The sequence below is a fragment of the Panthera onca genome, chromosome C1, assembly GCF_046562875.1.
Source record: "Panthera onca isolate mPanOnc1 chromosome C1, mPanOnc1 haplotype 2, whole genome shotgun sequence".
NCBI lineage: Eukaryota > Metazoa > Chordata > Mammalia > Carnivora > Felidae > Panthera > Panthera onca.
In genome coordinates this window covers 9,417,349-9,436,379 of record NC_138346.1, presented here as the reverse complement: position 1 = coordinate 9,436,379, position 19,031 = coordinate 9,417,349, and the positions used below count along the sequence as shown (strand labels likewise).

General features: G+C 46.2%; 1 protein-coding gene across 7 annotated transcripts in view; it reads right to left on the bottom strand.

Moving 5' to 3' along the window:
* LOC132672241 (sp110 nuclear body protein) overlaps positions 1-19,031 on the bottom strand; it is a 31,586-nt gene that overhangs the window by 8,464 nt on the left and 4,091 nt on the right. For 5 of the 7 annotated variants that reach the window (XM_060624065.3, XM_078450795.2, XM_060624066.3 and 2 more), the window contains exons 3-10: positions 18,474-18,642; positions 15,885-16,151; positions 15,488-15,532; positions 13,172-13,249; positions 10,775-10,843; positions 8,532-8,681; positions 6,003-6,083; positions 2,422-2,490 (exon numbers count right to left, since the gene is read on the bottom strand). In XM_060624065.3, coding sequence (XP_060480048.2) covers positions 2,422-2,490; positions 6,003-6,083; positions 8,532-8,681; positions 10,775-10,843; positions 13,172-13,249; positions 15,488-15,532; positions 15,885-16,151; positions 18,474-18,642 — 928 coding nt within the window. The remainder of the gene's footprint in view (positions 1-2,421; positions 2,491-6,002; positions 6,084-8,531; positions 8,682-10,774; positions 10,844-13,171; positions 13,250-15,487; positions 15,533-15,884; positions 16,152-18,473; positions 18,643-19,031) is intronic. The other 2 variants (XM_078450794.2, XM_078450796.2) reach the window with 2 other exon arrangements.

Here is a 19,031-nt window from a genome sequence, read left to right as displayed (position 1 = left end):
ATGGGGTGGCTGGAAAAAAGCCATCATCAAGGCAATAGTAAAGGCCGCACACACACACACACACTGTGTAGCTTATTTTCACAACAACTTATAAAAGGGAAGGCAATGATGGTGATCCCCATTTTATAGATGGGGGACTCAGGCTCAAAGGTGGAGACAGAATTCCCGGACATCCCCACACGGTACAAGGTGGAACTGGCAGTGGAATCCAGACCTGCTGGACCCCCCCCCCCCCACCCCCAGTTCCTATCATACTGTCAGAAATGCCTCAACAGGACTCCCTACTGTATGTCGATAACAACACAGAGACAGCCGGCATTAAATCAGAAGGCACGGCCAGGGCAGAAGTGCTAAGGAGCCAGAAGAAGCTGACGCTGACAGACAGCTCTCAGCATCTGCTTAGATTCGTGCTTCCTACTCGTGTTTCCTAAAGACACCGGGGAGTATTTTCTTTTTTTCAGTGTAAAGAACAAAAAACTTGCACTTAGAACACCTAGGTTGATCTTAGTTCATGCAAGTCTTTTATGCTCTAATTGAATCCGTAAAGTGGGCTGAACAATACTTATATGACGGCTAAATGGCAAAACGCAGAACAAAGTGCTTTGCCAATTGTAAAATGTGTACACTTCTGTTGTTATCAGGGCCTCTGCGTATGGTTGGGTGGGTTGTACACTGAGCAAGGATCCCACCTCTAAGGAGGGCTCTGATTCATACTCAGAGCTGGATACTTTCTTTATGTTTTATTTTTTTTTTAACGTTTATTCATTTTTTTTTTTAATTTTTTTTTTTTTTAACGTTTATTCATCTTTGGGACAGAGAGAGACAGAGCATGAACAGGGGAGGGGCAGAGAGAGAGGGAGACACAGAATTGGAAGCAGGCTCCAGGCTCTGAGCCATCAGCCCAGAGCCCGACGCGGGGCTCGAACCCACGGACCGCGAGATCGTGACCTGAGCTGAAGTCGGACGCTTAACTGACTGAGCCACCCAGGCGCCCCTAACGTTTATTCATTTTTGAGACAGAGAGAGACAGAGCATGAACGGGGCAGGGTCAGAGAGAGGGAGACACAGAATCCAAAGCAGGCTCCAGGCTCTGAGCTGTCAGCACAGAGCCCGACGCGGGGCTCGAACTCACGGACCGCGAGATCATGACCTGAGCCGAGGTCGGCCGCTTAACCGACTGAGCCACCCAGGCGCCCCAGAGCTGGATACTTTCTACGAGGACCTTCTCTCAGAGGGCAGCAAAGGACCTGGTTTTAGGAGTCAGCTCCGACAGATGTGGGTAAAGCGTATTGAGGGAAGGGCACTTTTTCTAATGCGCACAAGTGCATTCTCTGAGTACATGGGGTCTCTTGTATTGGTAGTCACACTTCATGAAGAAGAACAGATAAGGTACTGATTGCAGAGTTATTTAAGTATACACTGTGTGAGGCACGGGAACGCTGGGCATAGAGCAAAGAGCAAGACCGACCACTTACTGACCTCATCGGACTTTCACACGGTGAACAGGATGTACACAGACAGTTAATTTTAGTCGTGACAAGTGCCGTGAAGAAAAAAAAAAATGCTGGGTTCCACGAAGGCAGGTCAGGAAAACCTGCCCTTGCCTGCTGGGACAGAGAACGCTTAGTTCAAGGTGACGCCTGAGGATGTGCAGCAAAGGGAAGAAGGAGAACAAGGGCGGTCAGCTTCGGGGAAGGGGTGGGTGAGGGGGGCACACCGAGGAAGCCCTGGGCAGGAAAGGAGGGCGAAGCATCCAGTGTCAAAGAGCCTATGCTTTGAGAAATCAGGCTGGCGGTGACCCTCGGGGTGTAGGTGGGGATTGGATGATGGGTGTGGGCTATGTTCTGTTTCTTAACCTAGGCGCTAAGTACATGCGGGCTTTGCCTTTGTGTTAATTCCTCAGGCTGTACATTTACGGTACGTGCACCTTTCTTAAGCATCACACCAGTGCTACTCAATGTGCCGGGAGCGTGGCAAGACAGGAGCTTGATCCAATAGAAATAAGGCATCTCCGCTGAGGAGGTCCTGCTGTGAAAACGGGGTGCTCAGTGTCACGGTTGATTTATAAGCTCTTTATTTTTGCAGACTTGCAACCAACAGACTTGTGGATGGCACCAGTCTGCGGACCCTACCTCAAGTAGCCCCTGTTCTACTTCAATGATAAATTCATGGGGGGCGAGGGGGGAGGAATGCCAATGTCGCCGGAGCCTAAAGAGGGAAGGGAGAGTGAGAGGGGACAGTGCTGAAGAAATGTTACCAACGCAGAAGAGAAATGAATGTTCACAGAAAAGGAGGAGGGGGAAGAGGAGGAGGAGGACAAAGATGGGAGGGAAAGAAGAGGAAGAGAGGACACAAACAATCGGCAGGTGGCCAGGGCACCAGTGATGTCTGACGGCCAGTCCCCGTCTCTGGCTTACTTACCCTTTGTGGGAATATTTTTCTGACACCTTCTGGTTGAACTTGAGCCGACACCGTTGTTCCTTTTCTTTTCTAAAAAAAAAAATTAATGTCATTTATAATTGGAAACATAGATTTATATGCTTTATATATCAACGATTTTCAAGTAATTTTTTCTGTCTTTCTACCACTTTGGAGAGACAAGATAGATGTGTCTTTAAAAAAAAATTTTTTTTTTACATTTATTTATTTTTGAGAGACAGAGAGAGACAGAGCACAAGCGGGGGAGGGGCAGAGAGAGAAGGAGACACAGAATCCGAAGCAGGCTCCAGGCTCTGAACCGTCAGCACAGAGCCCGACGCGGGGTTTGAACTCACAAACCGCAAAACCATGAATTGAGCCGAAGTCGGACGCTTAACCGACTGAGCCAGCCAGGCTCCCCTAGATGTGGGTCTTATGAAAGGAATATTATAGCATTGATCATGGAGGAATAGCAAGTTCATGTTAATAGATAGATAGGAAGGCTAAAAACATTACAGAAACCATGTTTTCATAAGGTAATATATATTAACATATAATAATCAATGTACATATGTACATTGTGTATTTAATACAACATATTACATATGTACATATGTATTTAATACAAACACTAGAAGTAGATAAAGGATATAAACTTATAAATATCACATAGAAAGGACTTTTTAAGGAAGAAATATAGGGCATAAAACAATGGTTCTCAATGCTGGTTGATTTGGTCCCCCAGGGGATATTTGACAATGTTGGGAAATCTTTTTGTTTCTCATGACTGGGAGGAAAACGCTACTGGCATCTAATGGCTGGGATGTTGCCCAGTATCTCATGAGGCACAGGACAGCACTCATGACAAAGAATCATTCAGTCCCAAATGCTAGTAAGTGTCAAGGTCGAGAAACTCTGGCATAAACCATCTTGGAAAAGACAAACTGATTTGTCTAAACAAATTCACAAAAAATTCTCCACAACCCAAAATTTCTCAAGTGAGTTACAAAATAAAAACAAAAGCAGAAACATTTCAATGAGATAACAAACAGTAGATTTCCATCATTGATCAAGCAAAAAGATGAATAGTCCTACACGGAAATGGGCAAATATGAACAAGTGAACCTCAAAGGAAAAAACTTCTAATAAAAAATTATTTAACAAACAGCTATCTTAGTAGAAAGAGGCTAGGTGATGTTATGATAAACTATGACTCTCCCAAATTGCAGTGGTTAATTATAGGTATCAGCAAATAATAGCATGAAGACCAAATAAGTCCAATGCTTGTGTTTGTAAATAAAGATTTATTGGAACACAGACAGGTGCATTTGTTTACATATTTGTCTCTGGCTGCTTTCATACTACAATGGCAGTGCTGAGTAGTTGCAATAGAGATTGTAGGGCCAGCAAAGCTCTTATCTGGCCCCTTTTAGAAAAAGTTTGCCAAGTGTTGGTTTAAAACAACCCAGTTTTACTTCTCCCTTGTGCTACTCATTCATCACAAGTTAGATGAGGTTCCATGTTATTGACACACACGGATCCTGGGGACAAAGCAACTTGTGTCTAGAACATTGTTGGTCCCATGGCAGAAATAAAGATGATACACAGGCTCTTAAAGCTTTGGCTTTGAAGTGACCCTCACACTTCTGTCCGCATTTCTTTGGCCAAGTCAAGTGACATGGCCATTCTGGAGTCCACAGGGCAAGAGTGTATAACCTTCTGAGATATCGGTGAGTAGTAATACAATCTACCACAGCATGTTTAACCACATGCATGGTGCAAAGAAATCCAAAGGAAAACATGGGTGGCATATCATTCTTTGCTTTTAATCTGTCAACACAGAAGACTCTTATTGTTTCTAGTTTGGGTGAAGGTGTAGGGAAAATGGCATCTGTATGATGTTAATGGGAGTCTAAACTGGCAATAATTTGATCATCAGGATGTGCTAATTTTATTTTATTTTATTTTATTTTATTTTATTTTATTTTATTTTATTTTATTTTAAATTTATTTATTTATTTTGGGAGAGAGAGGAAGGGGCAGAGAGAGAGGAAGAGAGAGAATCCCAAGCAGATCCCACACTGACAGCACAGAGCCTGACATGGGGCTCAAACCCACGAACTGTGAGATCATGACCTAAGCTGAAACCAAGAGTCCAACACTTAACCGAACTGAACCATCCAGGCGCCCTGGTATGTACTAATCTTAAACATGTAGACTCTTTGCCTTTTGGGCCCTTGTTGTGACCTCTGAGTTCCTGGTTGAATCGTCCTTCCTTTCAGTCACCTGATCCACCACTTGGAGCTTCTCTTAGATTCTATGTTCAGGCGAGGCTGCTCGTGGGATTTGTGAATAGTTGAAGTTGGGGTCCCCAGTGAACCTCCTCCTCTCCCTATTAGTGACTTCCCCTCTCGTACCCCATCCCTCAACCTTTCAGGAAATCCCTGTACCCTGGTACACTTTCATCTGCTATTTTCTTACAATTATCCCTCTTCTCTCTTATATCTTTTTTTCTTCAATACCCTGTCCTGTTTCCCGTTCTCCCTTTCAACTCCTCTTTTTGTCTATTAATTACACATGCATCAACTAGAATGTAAGCTCCACTAGGGGACCAAGTTGCTCGTCCTGTTCCACCATCGTCTATCCACGGGACCTTGGAAAAATCCATTCATCCTTTACACACCTCAGTTTCTTCATCTGTAAAATGTGAATTAGTTATTCAACCCTCTCTAAGAGTTGTTGTAGAAATAAAATGAAATTATCCGTGAGGAATATTTACGATATTACTGTATAAGTTAGCGCAATGTGGGAGAACCTGTTCGAAATGATCGCTTGTATTTTAAGGTGGTCAAGTTTAACCCATTGTTTCCGACAATAAATATTTGTCATTTGAGAGTTGCATCCCGTGAATTTGTGACACAATGACCACATCACCAACAAACAGAAGAATGTTCAGATTTTTTCCCCCCTCTGAAGACAGTGGTAGGAAATGCACAATGGCAGTGGTGGTGAGGATGGGGTGACTGTTTATCAGCGAACGCCCACAATGACGTCAGCTGTGGCTGCTCAGTTGGTGGTAGTATCGTTACATTTGTGTTTATGAGGAGTCGTTCTCTTCCCAATTCTCCCAGAAAGGTCAAGTGAAGAACATGGAAATTGGGATTTTAGGAAAAAATTGTGTTCCATGGCTTGGGCCCTTTCGATAGAGCACCACGAATATATTTAGAACACATTCAGCAGTGGTGGTGTGGCCCGAAGGTAGAAAACATTGGTTCAGGGATTGGGGTGGGGAATCTTATTCTTTTTATGCATGACGTATACAGATAGATATTTATCCCTCGTCAAGATATCTGTCTATTTAAAGATAAATAGATATAGGTATGTTAAATAGATATATTAAAGATACATATTTGTGGTATTACAATATCAGGGGTTGGGTTCATAATTAGGAAAAAATATCTAAGAGGGCTCCTTAGGGCGGTGATGATGGGAAAACGGTGGAGAAACATTGGTTTAGAGTAAAACAGCTCTGAATCTGGGCTCCTGAGGACCACTCTCTGAGACTTGCGGTCCCTGATCTTTACCACGCACGATGCTTGGTGGTGTGCTGGGTGGCTCCCGGGGTCCCTTTTCCCCGTTCATTTCTGAACAGTCATCACGGATCTCTGAAAAAAGGAACAACTTTCCTTTGAGATCTCAGAAAATGTCCCCTGGAATGTTCTGTAGGAATCTCCTGGAGTCCCAGGAACCTTTGTCTTGAAAGTTCCAGCTCTTGGGGTGCCTGGGTGGCTCAGTCGGTTAAGCGTCTGACTTCGGCTCAGGTCATGATCTCACGGTCGGTGAGTTTGAGCCCCGCGTCGGGCTCTGTGCTGATGGCTCAGAGCCTGGAGCCTGTTTCGGATTCTGTGTCTCCCTCTCTCTCTGACCCTGCCCCGTTCATGCTCTGTCTCTCTCTGTCTCAAAAATAAATAAAACGTTAAAAAAAAATTAAAAAAAAAAGAAAGTTCCAGCCCTTGCTTGAGCCTCCATGACCCGTCCTGAGCGTGCATCTACCACTGGGTCTGTCTGCCACTCTGGGGAGGAGCAGAGCAAGGCTGGGCAACAGAGAGTCCTCTATCAATGGAGACACCCAGTGAGGGGCTGTCATGTGAGCCCCTGAACCAGAGGCTCAACATGAGGTTGTGGATCCCTGGGGTATTCCGGAAGCCCCTTCAGGAGATCTTTGAGGCCAAACTGTTTTCATACTAAGAGGCTCTATGCCTTTCCATTGTGTTGATGTGTGCTCACATGGGAGCAAGAGCCCAGGCAGGTAAAGCTTCTGGTGCCATAGTACACATCAATGCAGTGCCCCTAAAACCTAAGGAGAAGTTGCTCCAGTCTCCCCTCCTGCAGACCATTAAAAGAAAAAAGCCAGTTTCCCTTAAGAATGTGCTTGATGAGCCAATTAAAATTTTTGACTTTCTTATATTTCTCCCGTTGAGTATGCATCTTCTTAATGGTCTGTGTGAAAAACTGGGGAGTCCATATAAAGCAGTTCATTATATCTTGAAGCACGAATGTCTCAAGAAGAATACTTATGGGATTGAGCTGCAAGCTCCCTGTACAATTCAGGGAACCAATGTTTTCCAAGTGTCCATGATATTATAAAATCCTGCCTAAGTGTAAGATTCATTTAAAACGGAAGACGGCATAGGGGCGCCCGGATGGCTCACTTGGTTGAGCGTCTGACTTTGGCTCAGGTCACGATCTCATGGTTCACGAGTTTGAGCCCCACTTTGGGCTTGTTACTGTCAACACAGTGCCTGCTTCCGATCTTCTGTCCCCACATCTCTATGCCCCTCCCCTTCTTGCACACACTCTCTCTCTTTCAAAAATAAATAAAACATTTATTTTTTTTATTTTTTTATTTAAAAAAAAATTTTTTTTTAACATTTATTTATTTTTGAGAAGAGAGAGAGAGCGAGCATGAGCAGGGGAGGGGCAGAGAGAGAGGGAGACACAGAATCTGAAACAGGCTCCAGGCTCTGAGCGGTCAGCACAGAGCCCGACGCGGGGCTAGAACTCACACACCGCGAGATCATGACCTGAGCCGAAGTCGGATGCTTAACCGACCGAGCCACCCAGGCGCCCCTAAATAAAACATTTAAATAAAATAAAATAAAATAAAATCCAAGCCAGCACAATGCATTGCACTAGGCAGTGCAATATTAAAGGTGAACATAAACGTACATAGATACCTCAAAGGGCTATTCAGATATTCCATCCTTTTAAACCACAGATCCTTGTGAAGCTCGATTATCTTCCTGTCCTTGCACAAAGCAAAGTATCCCAACCAATTGAACAGAGAAGCAGCTATACGAATCCAGCTGTCTTTGATGAAACTAGACATTAGTGAGGTTTGTAAAAAATGTAATATGCTTCCAGTCTTCTCACCAATTTTTTAATTTGGGAAATATATTTATTTTGCATAAAGTATGTTATTTATGTTAATAGGTAGTTGATATGTTATTGTTACTTTTAAATGAATTAACATAAATATTTTTAATTAAAAAATATTTTATTATTTATTTTTGAGAGAGAGAGAGAGACAGAGCTCAAGTGGGGCAGGGGCAGACAGAAGAGACCCAGAATCTGAAACAGGCTCTAGACTCTGAGCTGTCAGCACAGAGCCCAATGGGGGTCTCAAACTTTTGAACCACCAGATCATGACCTGAGCTGAAGTCCGATGCTTGCCACCCAGCTGGCCCCAGAAATATTTTTAAATGATCAGTTTTTAATTTCTGATGAAGTGCATATAGATAAATTGAAACAACCTAAGCAAAAGCTCTTTGGGGTCCTTCATAATTTGTAAGAGTGTGAAGAAGTCTTGGGACTAAAAAGTTTAAGGGTTGCTGCCTGAGGCCACAGCTGAGGCCAGCTGTACCCTGTGGACACGGGTATTTCTGCACAAAATCTCCTCAGATGTTCCCTCCTGTCACACACACCTCACCGTCTTTCTTTGCGCTTCTCTTTCCTTCTACGATTACCTTCACATGTCCACCCAATGCTGTGCCTCCTCTGTGAGAGACCCTCCCACGCAGAGCATTCGTGGCAAATTCAGTCACCAGCCTTACCGTCTGGCCCAAAGGTTTGGGTACATCCACTCGTTGCCTTTTGGACCCTCGTCATGACCTCTGAGCTGCTGGTTGAATCGTCCTTCCTTTCAGTCGCCTGATCCATCAGTCGGAGCTTTTTTTGGATTGTGTGTTCAGGTGAGGCTCTCCCTGGGCCGAATAGTGATTTGTGAATAGTTTTCACTGGGGTGCCCTCCAGTGAAGGCACTGGGGTGCCCTTTCACTGGGAAGCTCCTCCTCCCCCTCCCATGCCCCCAGCCCCTTTGAGATCTCTGTACCCCTGTACCTCATTTTTCTCCTGCTAGTTCTCTGCAATTGTATCTTTCTTGTGTGCACCTTTCTTTCTCCCTTAGACTCACCATCTGCTCTCAGCCCTGTGCAACCTGTTGAAATTAACCAGACTCCCGGAGCAGAGGGCTTTCTTTCCTGGGCCATGTCTGTGTACACCTTCTTCCTGGAGGTGCCCACATCCAAGTAAAGATGGCCAGGTAGCCTGTTTTGGCACAGGAGGAGTGCTATAACGTACTTCTCCAGATTCCCGAGGACCTATTTGTGGATCAGGAGGGATCCAAGTTTCCCCAGGTGCCTCCAGTGGGAAAAGTGCAAGGTATCAAAGAATCGAGGGGCTGCGTGGTAGAGTGTGAGGCTAGGACAGAGAGGATTTACAATGACGGCGACAGAAGGAAGGGTGTAAGGGTTAGGGTTCTCTTTCCCACGGATCTGGATACTTTTATTTTGCCGAGGACTCACATTTATATCTTTGGATCTGATTTTTTTATTGAGTGCCAGATTTGCCTATTGTGGGGGAAATTTTTTTCTATTTTTCTATTGAATATAATTTATTGTTAATTTGGTTTCCATACAACACCCAGTGTTCATCCCGGTAAGTGCCCTCCTCAATGCCCATCACCCACTTTGCCCTCTCCCTATTGTGGGGGAAATTAAGCTCCCTTGACTTCTCAGTACTTCTGTGAAAAGCCCTAGACTCCTGAGGCATGAAAATGTATACAGAATTAAGACAGGGAGTGCTTGCTTTCACATCCCTAGAAACATTTTGCTTTTCATACACCATGAGAATGAGATCTGTAGCTGGTAAACTGCTGTTTGATCCAAAAGGATAATAAGTCTTCTCCTCTCCTGAGATTGCCAAATGCCTACAGCAGGGCTAGCTTCCTAAGCTAAGTCCCAAAGCACCAGGATTACTGCAGCCCTCTCTCCATTGGTATTTACACATCAAAAGGGATGAAGCCCAGAATGTGGATCATCTTTAATAAAAGCTGAAGACACTTGGCGTTTCTCTGCCTCTTAGAAAGAGGCATTTAAATTCCAAAAGATGAGGGTGAGGACAGAAGATCAGTTTAATCTTATCTCAAAGCAGCAAAGTTTTTTTCTTGTTTGTTTGTATTTTGTTTTTCCCTCCTTTCAGGAGAGGAGGAAGATGGCTTCTTTGTCCTGTCTATAAACGGAAAATCCATCATTCTTTATCCTTTGTCTATGGGATACCATCTGCCTCTCAGAAGGATTCCATCAGCTCTCTTCTCACTGCCTGTGGGTCTGCATTTGGGGGTAGATAATGCAGTGTGACTCTGGATGTTGAGCTGGTTGTGATGTCAATGAGGACTTCTTTCCCCTGATCCAGGTGCCTGGGGTTCCTGCGCGGTCATATACACAAAGAACGGCCCTATGCGAGTGGGGTACCATCTCAGACCCTTCACAGTGTTGGACAAAGCATGGAGCCAGAGCATAGACAGCTAGCACACATCTTGAGGTGAGCAGGTCAAAAATGGAAAATTCTAAGATTTCCTCCCAAATTATTTGCATCTCCCCTTAGCAATGTACACCAGCATTCACCCAGCCATTCAAGCCAGAAACTGAAGAGGAAGCCTTGGTTTCTCTCTCCTGCCCGGCTCCTAATTGTGCAAGTTCTATCAACTCTTTCCAAGCTGTTCTTGAACCGGCCCTTGTCTCCACTGCCAGATCTGAATGCAGAGTTCTGTCAACCTGCATGGCGTCCTCCCCTTTCCAAGGGTTGTCCTGCCTCCATTCTCTTCTGTTCCCAATTGATCCTTTACACTGAACCAAAACTGTTCTTGTCAAATGTAAAATGGGATCATGTCACTTCACTGATCGGATCTCTTCGGTGGTTCCTCATTTCATTTAGAATGAAATTCAACTTCCCACACCTTAACCTACAAGCACGAGCTGCCTGCTGCCTCCCGCCTCTTCTTGTTCTCTCGTCTTACCTTTTGAGAGGCTTTTTTTCTGGCGTCTCTTTTTTGGAGTTGACCAGATACATCTTTTTCTTTTCTTGCCTAAAGAGAAAGGATACAGATGATCTTCTCCTGGCTACAGACATAGATCTGCCAACCTCAAAGGTCAACAGTTTTCAGCGCTCACTTTTGGTCTTCAAACCATAGTGGCGAGCAGGTCATTGGTGGCCTTATGTGATGCTGCCTCATGGAGTAATGATGGAGAAGATATTCTAAAGTGGCAGAGGAGAGAGAGACATGAAGGATTGGGACGAGTGTAGGTAGCTTGTTTCTAGCTATGAAATGGAAGAGTGAGCTATGGAAGCTGGTGAAGTGAGCTGAGGATCAAGAGGAAGCTCCTTTGATGAGCTGTGATAGGCTGGGGCAGTGACTGAATGCAGATCCCGTGACAGGGAGATGCTGAATTCTCAGAGGAGAAAGGGGTCATGGACACGGTCAGGTGAGGCAGAAGGATTGCCTTAGAGAGAAAGAGGGAAGTGGAGAGGAGGGGGCAAATGCAAGCTGGTAGCAGGAAGTGAGGGTATTCCCATCCAATACCTTTCGGTGTAGTAAGAGGAAAAGTAGTCTGTTAAGAAAAGGAGGCGGGGGGGGGGGCGCCTGGGTGGCTCAGTCGGTTAAGCGGCCGACTTCGGCTCAGGTCATGATCTCACAGTCCGTGAGTTCGAGCCCCGCGTTGGGCTCCGTGCTGACCGCTCAGAGCCTGGAGCCTGTTTCAGATTCTGTGTCTCCCTCTCTCTGACCCTCCCCCGTTCATGCTCTGTCTCTCTCTGTCTCAAAAATAAATAAACGTTAAAAAAATAAAATAAAATAGGGGCGCCTGGGTGGCTCAGTCGGTTGGGCGTCTGACTTCCGCTCAGGTCATGATCTCGCGGTCCGTGAGTTCGAGCCCCGCGTGGGGCTCTGTGCTGACAGCTCAGAGCCTGGAGCCTGTTTCGGATTCTGTGTCTCCCTCTCTCTCTGACCTTCCCCCGTTCATGCTCTCTCTCTCTCTGTCCCAAAAATAAATAAACGTTAAAAAAAAAATTAAAAAAAAATAAAATAAAATAAAGATTTAAAAAAAGAAGAAAAGGAGGTGGTGAGGGGGGCCAGCAGTTTGAAAAAAAAAAAAAGCTCAGGGTTGGAAAGGATCATTGCAGGAAGTGAAATTGTCACGCAGTGTAGAAGGATCATTTACCCTGGGCTCGTGAAGGCACAACACATGAGCTCTGCCCTGCTGTGTGGTTTTCCCCATAGTGAAGTGCCTGCCTTCATACCCACTGTGCATAAAGCAGATAATGGGTCCCTCCAAGACCTGCCAGAGGGTTCTAGGAAAAGGCAGAGTGGCAAGGTGAAGATACCAGCAATAAGTTACTGAAGCAATGGATTGTGGACTGTAACCTGGTATGAAGGGGCATGAAGAGAGGCATATGATGAACCAGAGAAGGGAAAAGCCAATGGACTGGTCATCCAAGTGAGGCTGAAGAACAGCTCCAGAGGGAACAAGTTGTAAGGGAGAAAGCGGGCAGGGATACTTTTGAATTAATTGTCTAAGATTGGGCTGGAGAGGAGAGTTTGGAGGTTGAACAATAGCTGTAGAAGGAGCAGACTTCAAGGATTAGATGTCAAAAAAAAAAATTCTGAAATTAATTATTGGGAGGTGGAGCCAGGCTTCAACGATGAGAGGACCCATGGCTGTCTTTGGGTCCAGGAGGCCAAGAATCGGTGCAGAAAAAAGTCACTGGAAAAGAGCAGAGGAAGGTTCTGAGGGACCAGAGTATTGGATGGGTCTGTTGGATGGGACACCTTCAAGGTGTCCAGGATGGTGGCACGACTTGAACTGACAGAAAAATTCTAAGTTAGCCTTAGAGGTCTGCTGGGGAAATAGGGACAAGTTAAGGATGACAGTGATTAAGACAGAGGGAGTATTTCATTCACATGGAGGGCAGAGGAGCAAAGGGCTAGTCAGGGGCAGTACGTGGCAAGCAGTGGACATCCACCCTGTCTCCCACCATGAGGTGAGCAAGAGCAGATAATAGGCAGCCTTGTCTTACGAGAAAGCAGTGCCCTCTCGGGGAACCAACTTTCAGTTAAAGAGGAGGTGTGACTAACCCTCCAAGAAGTTGTGGGTAAAGGAGACCTTGATTGTTTCAGGGCAGGCGATTGCAATGGATACGTATTTCAATGGCCCCCAGTGCCGTCTGGTTTCCCTACGATCTTAATGGAGGCCTTCAAGGAAGATGCAGTGAATGGGAGCTACAGAAACAAACTGTAATGAGCATCGTGACTCCAATCACATGGTGGGTGCTTCTGACAAAAGACGATCAGAAAAACAGAAAGTCACTCCACAGTCATGCTCCTGGGGTCCACAGGAGAACGGTAACCCTCCCTTACCTTTCTTGTTGGGAAGTGTGATGGATGCCGCCTGGAACTCTTTGGGGTCATTTGGTTCAGGAGAGCCATCTCTTATCTCTATCGAAGGAAACAGAATTCGATTCAGAGCTTGGAACAGGCAGAGGGAAAAGTCTGCCCTGCCTTGATTTGATTGGTTTGTGGTTACACTTACCAGTGTGGCTATCCCAGTGATATCCCCGCCCCCAGAGGAGGGCTCAGTTTGACCTGTTTTGAGGGACTCCCCTTACTCGACAGAAGAGAAGAATAAGGGGCCCTCAGTAACCCTCATGCAGGGGATAAGGCTGCGAGCATTGAGAGTGCTGATCTTGAATTCTGGTCAAGGTCACTGGCTTCAGTGAAGGGGAATGTCTTTGCCATATAAAAAATACATGCTAGTCCTTAAAGATTTGTGAATCTTTTAAACCTCTCTCCTTGTCATTACTTCACCTTGAAAAATAGTGAAGGAGGCTAAGTGCCTTCTATATTTCTGTGTACAAGAAAGCAGGAGCTAGTCTCTATTTGCCAGCACCTGTTAATAGTAAATAAATGCAAAGTTCTTGTTTTTGCTGCACTAAGAAGACCGCAGGGTTTGAAGCCATAACAAATCTCAGGTAAGACTGCCACCTTCTCCTTGTTTACACGGTTCAATGAGATCTGTCTCAAATTTTGGGCTCCTTAGGATAGGCATCTGAGGCAGATGGCAAGAAGTCATTAGACATTCTAAATAGTTTGTTGACTTTCAAATTATTTTGATCAACTCTTAAAAATCTAAACAATATAGAAATGATGAGGGTTGAAGGAGAACATTCTCCACAGTCAGGATGAGGGCTCAGAAAAAGAACCGTCCGCATCTGGGCCATCTGTGTCAGGGCCACACAGGTCTTTGAGCACCTCAGAGTGTGGCTGACTCCCACAGTCTTGCTCTGGCTCAGTCCCCTGTCCTGTCCCCAGGGGTCCTGCAACAGCCCTCACGCAGATGAATTTTCTCCCTTAGTAGACCTCCTAGTGATGTTTGTAGTCTAGGTCCTGTGGGTGCTATTGGGCTCGCTCATCTATGGTGCCCCTCCTACAAGTCTACCTTTTCCAGACTCATCTCCCTTGTCTTCCCCAGGATCTCCTGCCCATCCAAGCTCCTGAGGGCTGGGTGTGCAGCTGGAAGCTGGGCCAAGATGGTGGTCAAGAGTGGCAAGGAGAGCCCTGTCTCGAGAAGATCCAAATGACCCCTCCTCTTGGTAGACATGAAAAGTAAGGCAAGCTATAGTTGTCCGCATCAACATTTCCTGGCACGGGGCCTGAGGGAGGGTGGGGCATCTCTTGAGCATTTCCTTATCTTTTATTTGGGGCCTCGGGTTGTTACCGCACACTGAGCAGAGGAAGAAGATGAATTTCAGATCCCAGGACCAGCAAACAGGGACCAGAGGGAGGAGGAACAAAAACAGTCTATTCCAACCAGTAAACGTGGCGGGGCCAACGGAACACCAATGCCCAGTAAGGGTGGGAAAGAGGGGGGAGTCAACAATCAACTAGCTACTTACTAATTTGTTTTCTGTTTTATTATTAAAAATTTTTTTAATTCTTGTGTAGTTAGCATATATTAGTTTTAGGTGTACAATATAGTGACTCACTACCTACGAATTGAATAATTTAATTACTGCTTTCTTTCGCTCATCTAGCAGATGGAGTCTTCCACTGCCATTGGCTTCGTGATTATGTTAACCTTATTTGGATGTTAGGTGTTAGAGGAGTGAAGGAAACATTTGAACCAAATAGAGCCCTTTATTCTCAGTATTGGAGAACTCAGAATCCACGATACCATTTTTGACAACACCCGATGGTACTCCATGGTTATATTTAATGTTAACAGAGTCCTTCATGATGATGGCTGGGGAGATTAGAAACAATTTTGGAAGCTAAATCAGGTCCATCAGGTCTTTAAATGTTTTATCATCTTTTCCAATAATTTCAATAACATTACTCTTAGAATCCAAGCCATATAAAAATGGACGTGGTTGAAACTGAAAAGCCCCTGTAATCAGAGCCTGAGCAATTGAGTAAGGGTCACAGAGGGGTGTACTGCACAAGTTACATGTCATTTAAGAACACTTATTGGGTGGGCATCACAGCATCAGACTGGTCATGGAGGCATCCCTGACAAGGATTCCAGTGCTGAGTTGGAGCATCAGTCCCTTGTTTTCTTTTTCTTTTGTCACACTCAGTTCTTTTTCCCTGGGCTCCTGCCACAAGCCCCTGGGTCGACAGGTGCATGATTGCCCCTCATACCCACCTCGAATTGAACTCAGTCCCAAGCAACATTACCTTGCACAGAGGCAGGCGGAGTGCCAGGTCCCTCTTGTGAGTCTTCTTCGGCATTTATGCAGGATGTTAAGTTGTCGTCGGTCATTGAAGAGAGGAAGAAAAATCATTACAGGGCATGGGGACAAGTGTCAGGGAGGAGATTAAACATTTAAAAACACCCAGGCCAGAAGCATCAGGGCCCAAGGGCAGAGGGTGGGGCTGTTCCAAGGGTGGGAAGCAGGTGTTCAGGCTCCTGACTTTACCCAGGCCCCTGGAAGTGCCGGGAGGGGCTGTGTGTGGCAGGTGGGCACATGGGATGGACCAGGTTAACAAAAGGGTGAGACCTTGGAGTCCTAGACACGACTGCAGGTACCCTAGGCTGGGGATACACAGGTGTTGGACAAGGTCTGCTTCTCACCTGGAGTGATCCTTCCTTCCTGGGTGGTTCTGGGGAGGGCCACGGCAGGGCCAGGAGGGCTGGATGATTCAGTCCGGATCTCAGTGCTGTGCTGGGTGGATGCGCTGGGCTCACTGACACTGGGCTCACGGGGCGAGAGGCTCTGTGATCGGTGTTGGGGTGGGGGCAATGACAGCAGGGTCTGGAGGGAGCTCCCTTCGGCTGAGTTGGCTGGGACTTCAAGGAGGGTAGGCCTGGCTCTGTTCCATCCTCCATAGGAAATGGCAACTGGGATTGGTGAAGGAGCACACATCAACACCCCGGGGACTCCGAATTATTTGGGGGAAGGGAGGGGCGCCTGGGTGGCTCAGTAGGTTGAGCTTCTGATTTCGGCTCAGGTCATGATCTCTCGGTTTGTGAGTTCGAGCCCTTCATCGGGCTCTCTGTTGTCAGTACAGAGGTTGTTTTGGATACTCTGTCCCCCCCCATCCCCCATCTCTGCCCCTTCCCTGCTCATACTCTCTCCCTCAAAAAAAAAAAAAAAAAGAACACTAAAATAAAATTTTAAAAAAAGAATTATTTGGGGGAAAGGAATTTCTTCACACATGACTTCCAAAGGGTCAGGGGCATGGGGTGGTTGTTTCATTCTCCCCTAGGTGTGGAGAACTGATTTATCACCAGCATCATCCACTCGTGGCCCATTTCTACTCTGTGCTACTGATTTGGGGCATTCAGTTCAAATATAACTGCATCCAATCTCTGGGCTAAGACCAAAGTCGTTTCACACATGAAGTTGACTTAGTCCTCAGGGACTTAATCTTCTTAAGTTTTTCTTTAATTTTGGTTCAGAATTTAGAGTGTCTTGTACAATGGTACAATTTGAATACGTGTCCCTGTTTTAATAAGTAAACACATCACACCTCCCTGTAGCAAAGAAGATAAAATAGAAATTCCTTCACAAGGTGTGTTCTGTCTACTCTGGTTTCTGCTCATTTGTGCAGATTGCGCTTCTGTGCCTCCCTGCCTTGCACCCTGACATGGGCCACAGCAAACTTCCTCCCCATCCTCAATACCCCAGGCCCTCGCCTTTCTGAACGCTATTCCTCCCGTGGCCAGGTTTCTCTTACGATTCTTCTCCATCATTTATTTCAGAAGTTAAGTCGTCTCGACCAGTGAACAGAAAAAGGAAAGCAAGCTGGGATTCTGGAGAGGGGTGCAGAACACGAGCTTAGGGCTACAGATCCAGAAAGACGCTCGAGCTCGGCCGGGTCGGGGAGCACAGCGGTGTGTGGTACCTCTGGCCCTCGGACTGACTTAGCGTGGCCTCTGAGAACCCAGGCCTCCCCGCGTTGCCTGGCTGCCGCCGGGAGCACCGGCCCGTGTGCACCTGCGCCCTGCCGCCCCTTTAGCTCAAGGAGTCATTTCTCCTGGGGAGGAACCTCTTGCTGTCAACAGCGCTGACCCCACTCACAGTAAGGTCCCAGTGCAGTGTGAGCCTCCGATCCTCTTCCTGTTGTTCTCGGGGAAGCGAATCGTGCGCTTTGGCCAAAGTGTTTATCCGCAAGCCCAAAGCGATGGTGTCACCTGTTCTTCCTGCCCTGGCTTCTTTCTTCCCAGCTCTGTCCTCGCTCTTTCTCCTGCTCTGTATTTGTCCAGCTCTTTCTCGTTCACAGCGTGCTTCCACGTTCCCTTTCCTTCTCATACCCTCTGTCTGTCTCCAGCTCCCTCTCCCCTCTCCTCCAGCTTTAGGTGGCGCCTTCCGCCTTGTTGGGAAGAGGGATTGAGAGCTCAGGCCCCAGAGTTAGGAGACCCAGTAGGACGCCTGCTCTGCTCTTCACAGGCAAGTAACCTGGGGAGAGTTATTCTGAGCTATACTTTCTTCACATGTCAGATGGGGCTGATGACATCACAGGGTTGCTTTAAAGATGATGTGAGAGGGGCGCCTGGGTGGCTCAGTCGGTTGGGCGTCCGACTTGGGCTCAGGTCATGATCTCGAGGTCTGTGAGTTCGAGGCCCGCGTCGGGCTCTGTGCTGACAGCTCAGAGCCTGGAGCCTGTTTCGGATTCTGTGTCTCCCTCTCTTTCTGACCCTCCCCCACTCATATTCTTTCTCTCTCTGTCTCAAAAATAAATAAATGTTAAAAAAAATAAAGATGATGTGAGATAACCCTATACAGTGCTTGGGACGATGCCTGGCACATAGTAAGTACTCAAAAAAAAAAGAGAGAGAGATACTTATTATCTATCCCTATTCATTTCCCTTCCCCTCTGGCCCTCCTTATCCTTCTGCCAGACTGAGTCTCTGTAACTGCATTTCAGTCACATTTTTCCTTCCCTAGAGACTGTCCAGGGTGCTAAACGGTACAGCTTTCCCCCACTTCGTAGAACAGGTAAGACAGAAATGTTTGTGTCTTCTAGAAATTCATATTAGAGAAGTGGGCCAGAGACGGCTCTTCCCGCCGCACTGCGAGAGAGTCAGCTTCCTATCTCCCCAGAGAACCGGCCAGTTGAGGGGCACCGCCCACGGGGCTGAAAGCCAACCCACACTTGGAGCAAAGCAACTTCTGGTCCCTGCTCCTACAGCCCGAGAGATATTCGGAAAGACTCATACCACTTCTGAAGCTCTTGAGGATCATTGTCAGGTGGGGGTATTCACGCAGGTTAATTCGGCTGAACAGCATCTGCAGAAATGACAGGTTGAACATCTTCTCCAGGTGGCTGAGGATATTGTACACCAGTCTGGGTACAGGGACCTGATTTCTGTAGGCTTCCATGGATTCCTTAAAAAATGGCATCAAGGATGCTGATGAATAATCATAAATGGAATGGAAGTTTCTTTTACATTTGTGGTTTGCTACAGTGTAAGAGTAGTATTTCATTCTTCTGACAAGGAATTTAACACAAACGTATAGATAGACTCGAAGGCAGAGAAGTCACAGTTGCACATATTTACTTCCAGAACTTCACCTATTTTTGGATGGTTGGTCGTAGGAATAAATAACTTAGCCGTCTTTAAAATAAGTCTGCTTTGTGAACCTTATTTTGGGTATATTTGAGGGCAGAGAGAAATTTGAGGGAAGGGAATGTAGTCAAAGGCTCCTACTATGTAACTATGTCTCTCAGGCTCTGGGCAGAACTCTGTAGCAAAGGACCAATTAGTTGGTCACAA